General features: G+C 38.1%; 1 protein-coding gene across 9 annotated transcripts in view; it reads right to left on the bottom strand.

The window, feature by feature from the left end:
• DOCK7 (dedicator of cytokinesis 7) overlaps positions 1-10119 on the bottom strand; it is a 614518-nt gene that overhangs the window by 52785 nt on the left and 551614 nt on the right. For 5 of the 9 annotated variants that reach the window (XM_042462520.1, XM_042462517.1, XM_042462516.1 and 2 more), the window contains exons 21-29: positions 9790-9954; positions 8947-9110; positions 6842-6934; positions 5465-5554; positions 4778-4873; positions 2797-2937; positions 2518-2631; positions 1289-1459; positions 258-397 (exon numbers count right to left, since the gene is read on the bottom strand). In XM_042462520.1, the coding sequence (XP_042318454.1) occupies positions 258-397; positions 1289-1459; positions 2518-2631; positions 2797-2937; positions 4778-4873; positions 5465-5554; positions 6842-6934; positions 8947-9110; positions 9790-9954 (1174 nt within the window). The remainder of the gene's footprint in view (positions 1-257; positions 398-1288; positions 1460-2517; positions 2632-2796; positions 2938-4777; positions 4874-5464; positions 5555-6841; positions 6935-8946; positions 9111-9789; positions 9955-10119) is intronic. The other 4 variants (XM_042462522.1, XM_042462524.1, XM_042462523.1 and 1 more) reach the window with 2 other exon arrangements.

Here is a 10119-nt window from a genome sequence, read left to right on the forward strand (position 1 = left end):
GTCTCTCAGTGCCATAGTCTCTATAATAATGTATTTAAGTCTGCTATGACAGGCAAGAGATGAGGACAACCATCTAAAGAGATATAAAATGTCATTGACCTAAAGAGAGACTGAGGCTTGAGAAATAACATATTTCCTTTCTTTCCCCTTTAATATCACGTTTGACTGCAGCCCTGCCTTAGGCAAAATTCTGCTTGTGAGCCATCAGATCTGCTCTGAATTATTCTACCCTGCTAGAAATAATTTTTAAAACTCACCCATCTGCATCAGGATCTAAAATGACAGCCAACTCAGTAAGAACAAGGCCTGCCAAATAGTGCTGCTGGCGGAAAGGCACAGACAGTTCAAACATATTTGCTATCTTTTGATCCTGGACATTTGTTGAGAATCCAGAACTCTGTAAAAAGAAACAAACCTTGTCTTTCCTATGTTTTATGGTATGCATTACAGCTCAGACAATGAACAATATTTTAAAACAGATATGAAGTAGGTGCATCACTTTTTTGCCTGAGTAGCAGATATGCTGGCAGAAGCTACACCTCAAAACTTTAATAACTTTATATTTATTTATTTATTGCACTTATATCCCATCTTTTTTGCAAAATGGGATCAAGGTGGCTTAATATTTTTATTAATATTTTATTTGGAGATTCCCAAGAAGTTTCACAAAATGTCCTGTCTTCTGTGGCAGACCCCTCATCTCTAACTTCCCATTTTCTCAACTGGTAAATTTTACATGACAGGCTCAACTGAATCTTTACAGTAATGTTATCTTACAATATTTATTGCTGTAGTTGTTTATTTAAGTAACACACAAGCACAAAATATACAAGATGCTTCTATAACAAAATAAACTTTAAATGTTCTCACGTAAAGTAATTCTGTAAATAAATTTGGTTTTAGTCAACCAAATTTGTATTTAACAGCTAAATTTTGAAAGGCTGCCTATAGCTCTTTTAAAGTTGGAATAACAGAATATCTGCAGTATTTTGCACACAGTACAGAGGCAAATACCTGCGAATCACACCAATTTTGTTTTTTAAAAAGTTGGTAGTTTGAAGGGCTTTAGCGGAAAGCTTCAGGAACCGCAGAAATAGGGACCCGGAGCTGCATTTGGCTACATTATACCCCCCACCCTTTCTCTAAGTGGGGGGTGACAGACAATGTTATATTCCTTACTAATCAAAACATCTCAGGGCTCTGACCTGGACAGGGTGTTACTATCCACTAATCTGCTATCTCTCCAAGACAAAGTGTATTCTAGGACATCCCTTGATATGTTGCTCACCTGAGAGGTTGCTGAGGACACAGAAGGGGATGGGGATGCAGGAGGCGTCAGCAAACTGCATGGTAAATTCAAAGTGACGTAGTGTTCATGGCTACAGACAATCCGAAGGAAATCCAACCTCAAAGACACAAGAGTGCTTGGATTTGGTAAGGAATAAAGCTTGGATGACACCTTGTAAACATGGGGAAAAGTATAGTGAATTGTTAAAAGCCACAATGACTCACTATAACTTAAGTTGCAGCATAAATGTATCCTGGTTTTGCTAGATGACAGAAATAGGTTTTGTTCCCACCCTGTTGCTTTTCACCATATTCATGATTTGAATGAGTTCCTGAGTTCCAATTAAATTTGGCCCTAGGGTTCAAAGAGATTTCCCACTCTTCAGTCTGAATGTAAACTAGAAAAAGCCTCCTCGTGTCCTCAAGAGGCCATAGGGGCTAATTTAATCAAAGCTGGCCCTTTGCATGACAGTTTTTAGCCCAGCAGCCTATAAAACAACTGGAAGTATATAGAATCATAGAATTGGAAGAGACCTCAAGGGCCATCCAATCCAAGCCCCTGCCATGCAGGAACTCACAATCAAAGCATCCCTGACAGATGTTCATCCAGCTTCTGTTTAAAAACCTCCAAAGAAGGAGACTCCACCACACTCAGAGGGAGTACGATCTATTGTTGAACAACTCTCACTGCCAAGAAATTCCGCCTAATATTTAAGTAGAATCTCTTTTATATTCTGGTCACTCTTGATTTTAAAAACCAAATGAACCAGATGAAAACTTGGGTGTAAATCATGTCATGAAACCTGAAAACCTGGTGAAATTAACTTCTATGGTTCAGCTTTTAGTAAAAACAGAAGGAGTGAGGAGAGGCATAGCTCTCCCAGGTACAGTGGGCAAGTGTGGGGAGGTTTCCCATTAAGCCTTCTGAGGTTCCAAGGCTGAGCACAAGGTGAGATGTCAACGTGGGGACATTATTTTCTAATGGTGTAGACTATTTCCTGCCTAAAAGCAAGATGCACACCTAGCTCCAAACTGATAGTCTTCAATGCTGAAAACCACTGTCTTGTCGCTCCACAGCCAGCAAACATTCATCCTCGTTCATCCTTATTCAGCCCCTTTATTTCCAACATCCTTTCTTGCAACAGCTGACAATAATTCTGTGCTTCTACTTCATCCAATCTGTTCCCACCCAATATAAACGTCTTTTTACCTGGAACTGTGTCACCTTACCTGTTTGTAGTAAGCTTTAATAAGCATAAACACAAATCCTCTGTCCATGACAGACAACAGATCATTGAGAAAGAATGCTAAACTAGTGTTGAGCCTTTCAATCATTTCCGAATCCTATATTGGAAGAGAAAATGGGGGGAAAGAAAGTGTTGTGGTGTCTGCTAACATTAATGTTTCATGCTACAGTCGTGATCCGACAACTTGTCATATATTTGGAAGTTATGTTTTGGGATCAGGGCTTAAACTTTGACAAGAGTACAGCTGAATTGCTTCCATTACCTTCTGAAACCGGGAGACTATATCACTGGCAATTGTGCTGACCAGAGCAGCTATGTCATCCATAAAGCGCTCTGGAAAACGATTCTTCCTTGGTGCATCGAGTTTGTCAGCAAAATACAAATGATGTACCATACTTTTCACCTGGAGGGAACATATATTACCAACTGCAGTCACTTGCAGGAAAAAGGTCAGCCCTACATAGTATTGTGATTGTCTACTTTTCCATAAATCAGATTTAACAGTTACAACAATAGCTATAGAAATCATCCTCTCTGGTGATGTGCTAAATTTTCATCTCCAAAGGTTTCAAGTGGTGGGAAACACCTTGCAAAACCCTTCTTTATGTCTGTGTCTCTGTCTATCTGTCCATTCTTGAAGCTTGAGCTGTTGCTTTTTTTAAATCAATGTTCTTCTCTCTTTTTCTCTTCACTAAATAATCCCAGCATATTAATTATGATACAGAAAAGAGTCCCACATAGTCAATCACAAGGCATGTTCCCTGTATTATCACATTATAACAGCAAACCATTAGATTATTTACCATTAAAAAACAAATAATTTTAAAGCAAATCAATAAAAGACAGAGGGTGAATTATCTAGAGTCCCTATTCATGACTGGTTCATATTCACAATCCCTGCGTATTCACTAGTTTAGGGAATATGTATGGACCATGAAATTACCCCAATCCTCACTTCCCAGACAGCAACCATAATGAGCAACAGAGGTCTGTTTATCAGTCAGTTGGGAAGTAGCTGAATGATGTTTCAAGCCTCCACTCACAAATGTGAGGGGAAATTGTGACAGGGGCCTGCTTCTGACCATTGCACCAGAGATCATTCACAGGAGGGAAACGGCAACTGACAAGAGAACAGACCCCTGTTGTTTGCTGTGGCTCCTGCCCATGAGTGAGGATAGTGGGGGGGGGGGGGGGGTCGGCCTGGGAGGCACTATGTAGCTGTGTAATTAAGGTAGTTAGGCCCCATATAGACAGGCCAAAATAAAGCTGCTTCGAATCACTTTGGAGGTATGCTGTTTCAATGATGCATACGTCCTAAGAGTCTGGAAGCCACGCCAAAGCCACAGTCCAGTCCTAAGGACTGGAGTGCAGCTTTGGCGTGGCTTCCGGATTCTTAGGACGCATGCATCATTGAAACAGCATACCTCCAATGTGACTTGAAGCAGCTTTATTTTGGCCTGTCTGTATGGGGTCTTAGTTAGCTAAGTAGATGATACAGAATCATAGCCATAATCAACATCCAGTCATGGTTGGACACACATCAGCTATTAGGACTCTGCTACCATTTAAGCTCTGCTAGAATTCCAATAAGCTGCACCAAAACTTCCAGTGGCCACCTAGAAGTCACTTCAGTCACTTTACAGCTGCTTCTGAGAGTGATGATGATTTTGGCTGTGTTGGTATGTTAGCCTTAGGGCCAAAAGAGGGCCTCCAAATTTGGGGGGCTGGGGTTGGAATAGGGAATCTAAGAAGTCTGAAGGCCACACAAAATCCTGAGGACTGCATATGATCCACAGTGATTCCCCCATATCAAGGTTATTCTCCTCAGCAGCAGTATAGCTTAAATGTGAAAGGTTTTTCCCTGCCAATGAGCATTGGGAAAGAGCAAACCTTGGGGGGGGGGGATAGTTCCAGAGTCTGGAAGCAGGAACAGGAAAGGTACTCTCTCTTGTGTCTTGAACTGCTAATGGTGGCAAGACTGAGCGAAGGGTTTCCCGTGAGCAAAAACCAAACAGGCTCACATGGGGGATTGCTGTCTTTCAAGTAGCCTACGTTCAAGTCTTACATTGGCTTATAGGTAACATCCCCTCAGTTCATCCCCAATCTCCATTACGAGAAATTAATTTTTGTAGGTATTTTAAATGCTGCACTAGAACAGATGTAAAACTAACACTTGGGGATTCAGTGAAATTAATAGTAATAAAAGAAAAAAAATCCTTTAAACAGTTTTCCAATTCTCTTACCATAAGTTCAAAAAAGAACCATGCTTGCTGCAGAGCTGCCTCCCGTACGCTTCCACTGCACACAACCCACTGTAAGGCCAGTTCTTCGTGAAAAAGCTAGACAGATTCAAATTCAGGTTTGAGTGTCAGCTGCATAACCATTCCCAAAAACACATTCCCCCCACCATAAAAATTTACAACTGCCCAACTAACAAACAAATAGGGGAAGAATGACAGGAAGCAAAACAAGGTATGTGAGGCTAACAGTAATGGTAAATGTCTTTTGATGAAACATTCAACCATGTTAAATAACCAAGATGTAGTGTTTGTGAGAAAATGTTTAACTTTTTTCACCATCTGGATGAAAAAAATACTCAGTATTAACTTTCATTTTTTCTCCTTCGTTACATTTGATGTTTGCGTCTGTTTTAAAACTTTTCATCTGGCGTTTTCTTAGCAGAAATAAGAAGAGTGTATCTAAGATTTATAAAATGATCATTATAAGTTCCAACTACATACTCAAAGTTTTGAAGCAAACCAGCAAGTAACGGTTCAGTTCTCGACCATCAGCCTCATGAAACAAGCTTGCAGATAAGAAGAGCCCACTGTACTCTCAAAATCAGGATATGCTGAATTATGATCCAATGATTCATTACTGAACTTCCTTGCCTTGCCACACAATATCAAATTGTCTTCACTAAAGTCTACCTTTTTAGTTGGTAATCGTCCTGTTAATGTTTGTAAGAAACTTGACGTCTCTGTGTGCGAAGACATACGATTACAACTTCGATCTGTAGCCTACAGGGGTGGAAATGAATGAATGATGACATCACATTAAAATTTGCTGGGGATGATATTTGCAACTCAGGGACAAGGCACATCAACAAGGAGAGAGAGGTGTTTGGGTCTCAAATGCTTGGTCATGTTCAGGTTTAATTTAAACCAAGTGACAAAAAGCGTTTGAACTGTTTGTTTAAAGTATCAAACACAATGCTTAGCGTTTCATAATGACACTAAATATTGGAAAGACATGAAGCTATTCTGTAACAACATTGTATTATACTGACATACAACATGCGAAGAAATTTATATATTTCATGGCATCAGTACTATTCCTCGCAGCCTAACTAAATGTGGGAATAGTATCCCGAAATTATCCTCAAATAACCTTGGATATTGCACAGAACTATAAAATGATATGTGATTTTTATTCTTAAATTTGGTTTAAAGCATCAGTAATTCTGAATATTTAGCAATTAATAGATTTATGCTTATGTAGATAAGAAATCAGTTTTGTTGTTGTTTTCTTTAAAAAAGAGAAAGATGACAGACATTTTCAACTGATTTCAACCCTGGTTCAGTTTTAAAAGTCCAATAAATAAATAAATAAATAAATAATCATGCAGTGTTATGAAGCAAGCAACTAAGGTTAAAATGTCAAGGTACTCCACCTTTTCTATTTTGCAACCAAGTGTATCATCTTATGACACATTTTTCAGTATCAAATGTTCATTAAGTTAAGACTAAGGGATCTAATGTAGATAATGAGTGAATCATTTGCATGACAAAGGGAGGACAGAAGAGTGAAGGAAAAAATCATTATGAAAATGGTAATGATGTTTCAAAATAACAATTAAAAAACCAAATAAGATTGGATCAGAGTAACCTACTGGAAGCAATAGGACAATAATCATAATTAGAAAGATTTATTTCCATAGGTTTACTTCACGTACTACCAAGGTTGTATCCAACCTATAGAGTTTGCAATGGTCTGTAGCATGTGATGTCATTAGGAATATACTCCATATAACGTATAAAAACAATAAGGGGAAAAATGAAGGGGGTGGGTGACAATAACATGTGAAGTACAAAGTGGGAAGCAGAGACAGCTTTGCCAAGTGGTGGTTTTTCATGCAGTGTGGTGAAGTGGTAACAAAATAATGGACCATCAGCTATTCAGAAACAAATAAAATCAAGCTAAGGAAACCACAGTGTAAATGTAAGAGTATAAGATGGTCTCTAAGGTGATATCAGCCAAGGTAGGGGTGGGGAGAGAGAAAAAGAAAGTTCTAATGTAGACACCACCTGTGTAGTCTCTGTACTTGGACTAGGGTTGGATCCCCATGGGGTGGATTTTGGAGCACCAGTGTTTACCCAGGAATTGGAGCGATCTAAGCCCTGGGCATATAACAGAAAGCAGTAGGGAAAGGAAAGAAATGTTACATGTTGCATGCCACATAGTATAGGAAATGCAGGGATACTAATTTTTCAAAGATATCTAAAGATTACTTAGCACAAACACATCTTCAATTAGTACTGTTAAAAAAACACCTAGGTTTTAGTCCACATCATTATTTCTATAATCTTCCTATCACATCCAGGGCAAAAATAAATAAACAGCATGTTCAAGCAACCCCACAATACTTGTATATGTATTTGCAATAAACATTTTCTAATATATTTTTATTTAATTTTATCTAGTACATCTGTACACTGCCTTTTAGTATGATCACATATATCCATGCTCCTATAAATATGGGCCTAAGCCTACAAAAACCAGTCCCATTGAAATTAATGGGACATACGTTAGTCACATTGTCCTACTGAATTCAATGGGAGTGACACATTAACACATTTATTCTGGAATTGAATAAATGATTATATCTTACCACTTTGAAGAAAAAAATGTTACATAACTGGATGTGTAGCTTTCTCAAGCTCCTAATAACTATCTCACAGTAATAAAGACCATTTGCATACATTTTTGATGATCTGCCCCATAGGTGCACACACAATTCTGTATCTGCAAACTGATAAACTCAATTGCTAGTTGTCCACTCTGGTGAATCACAGAGAGCCAACTGCTGGCATTGTTTCAATTAGACCAAAAGTCTCTGAATCAAACATTGGCTGTCAAATGAAGAATCCAGAGGAGAGAGGTTTATAAACCATGAAGTAATATGAATGAGCATATAGGATCTTACAAATTCACAGTAAATAAATTTCAACAATAGGAAACAATAATCAGCCCTGCAAGCTAAATTTCAACAAGAGCCACTTTGCAGTTGCTAAAAAGTTAGTTTTTTACACATCACACTTTTTATAGACATGCCTTAGAAACAATGAGGCCATTGATACTGTTAAAGCTAAAGAGGTGCCTCTACCTAAGGGTGGTCAATTTATTCTTCACACTGTAGGCCACATGACCCTATTCATGGGATTCTCCTGGCCTGGAGTTTTGCAGAGTTAAGGGATTGGGTAGGGAGGGAAAGGGAAAGGAAAGCTGTGTCATGAAAACAGCCTTCTACTCACATATCTTTGGGCCCAATTCACAATTTTACAAATTTGAGTTTGGGAGTACACAACAGAGCCCCAAACTGAATTTTGATAGTTGAAATAATTACACTTGAAAGTAAAATTGAGAGTTCCCACTGACATCAGCATGCTCAGAATTTTACAGTATTAGACCCATGATGCAGCGTTACCTCTTTCAGCTTATTAAAAACCAGAATAAGTTTCTGTTAGAAAGCTTCTATCCATTTTTATTGCCAAATTACTCCAGTAAGGCAGCTCACGTAAAACTTATCATATCCTAGGTAAATTCCATGTGCACATCACTCCCTTAGGCATTTCACAAAAAGGTCAAGGTGGTTTAATTAAGCAAGGCCATCAAATGGATACTTAAATATTCCTAGCTCTCCCAGTCAAAGCCTTAAATGTTTAATAAGAACAACATGTGTCTCTTTTTTTTAGGGGGGGGGGCTTTTTTTTAACCATTCAAAAATTATTAAATTCCATGGTCTTTCCATTTTTGTCCTGCCCTTTCATACAAATGGGTCAATGACTTAAAATCTTGTCTGATTTTTCATATAACTGAGTGTAAAATGTTTTTTCAAATGGCTCATAAAATAATTTAGGTTGGAAGGAAGAATTAAAGGTCAGAATCCTACAATAAAGAGTCTTGCTCTTTTGTTGATATTGCCCTTGCACAGGCAGGCATCTGGAAATGCAATCTGCTTGTAATCAAGGATTCCCCTTGAATGCTCTGCCTGACACCAATAAGAATATCCTGGCAGTTGTATATTGGTATATCCAAAGACAGTATAGTCTAGATCCTAATGGGTTTCCTTGTTTAGTTTGTATTCATTAAAAACATTGTCTGTTACTCTCAAATAAAGCACAGTTTTTACCTTACTCCCAATGATTGACCGTACTTCATCATCAGGTGATGTTGGAGTCCCAGATATATCTGGGTTGCTATTGCTCAGGCTCCTAGAGCGATTTAAATTTAGGCTTGCTGGTCTAATGGCTGTACGAGCCATGGTAGCATAATGTACTGATCCTCCTAAAGGACCTAAAACAACAGTGTGGAATATAAATCAATACATAATATATTTGTACTCCACTTTTGTAATAATAATAGTTCATCTTTGACTTCTTGTCATGCCAACATCTTACACAACAATACTTGAATGATCCTTTGTGTCTCATCTCCAGTTTTGGTACATTACCACATCTGGATCAGTTCTTTTATGCAATACGTAGGTGATTTTCTAAAAGAAGAGGTACTGGAACTCAAGCTTCCTTGGAAGTCATACAGTGCTTTTATCTTGGAATTCTCTCCCCAATAAAAATCTCTGCACTTACTTAATAGTGAGGGGAAAATACTCTGTGTGTGTGTGTGTGTGTGTATATATATATATATGCTTAGATAGAACAAAAGTTAACCCCCTAAGGGAAAGGGTTCTGCCCTTAGTAGAGCTCCCTCTGTAACAAACCCCTGCTCCATATCCCATGAAAAGTCTACTTCTAGAAGTCTACTTCTAGAGTAAGGTGATATATAACATGAGGAGTTGTGGTGGGAAAGATGTACTGGCAAAATGTGAAGCCTGCCCACAACATGTGTACTCTCTTAACATTTCCCATTGCTAAAGTTGTGTTAAGCCCTGATGAACTATAACTCAATTAATCCCTGAAATCATGCCCTTCAGTTATAATCTTTCAATGTAAAAGCAGTTTAAAAGGAAATGTACCTGGTGATGGTGAATTAGAAGAAGTGTTTGGTAAACAAAAAACATAATAAATATATGAAGTGAGAAGACAGTTTCTGCCATGTTGGTCTTGGTTTCCTTCTAGGTTTTTGTGCAGCCTGTTAACAATAGAGGCCATGGCTTCAAAAGATGCTTGTCCCAGATTGACTAAAAAGAAATAGAAGGAAAAGTTTGACATCAGGCTATTTATCAGTGCTGGCATTTTCACTATAAAAACAGCTAATTTTAAAAATGAAAAATAGTAGTGTTTTTAAAAAAAGTACAGTAAACCAACACAAATAAGATCTATAAAGTAGCTTAAATATGGGTGGA

This window comes from Sceloporus undulatus, chromosome 4 (genome assembly GCF_019175285.1).
Source record: "Sceloporus undulatus isolate JIND9_A2432 ecotype Alabama chromosome 4, SceUnd_v1.1, whole genome shotgun sequence".
Classification (NCBI taxonomy): domain Eukaryota; kingdom Metazoa; phylum Chordata; class Lepidosauria; order Squamata; family Phrynosomatidae; genus Sceloporus; species Sceloporus undulatus.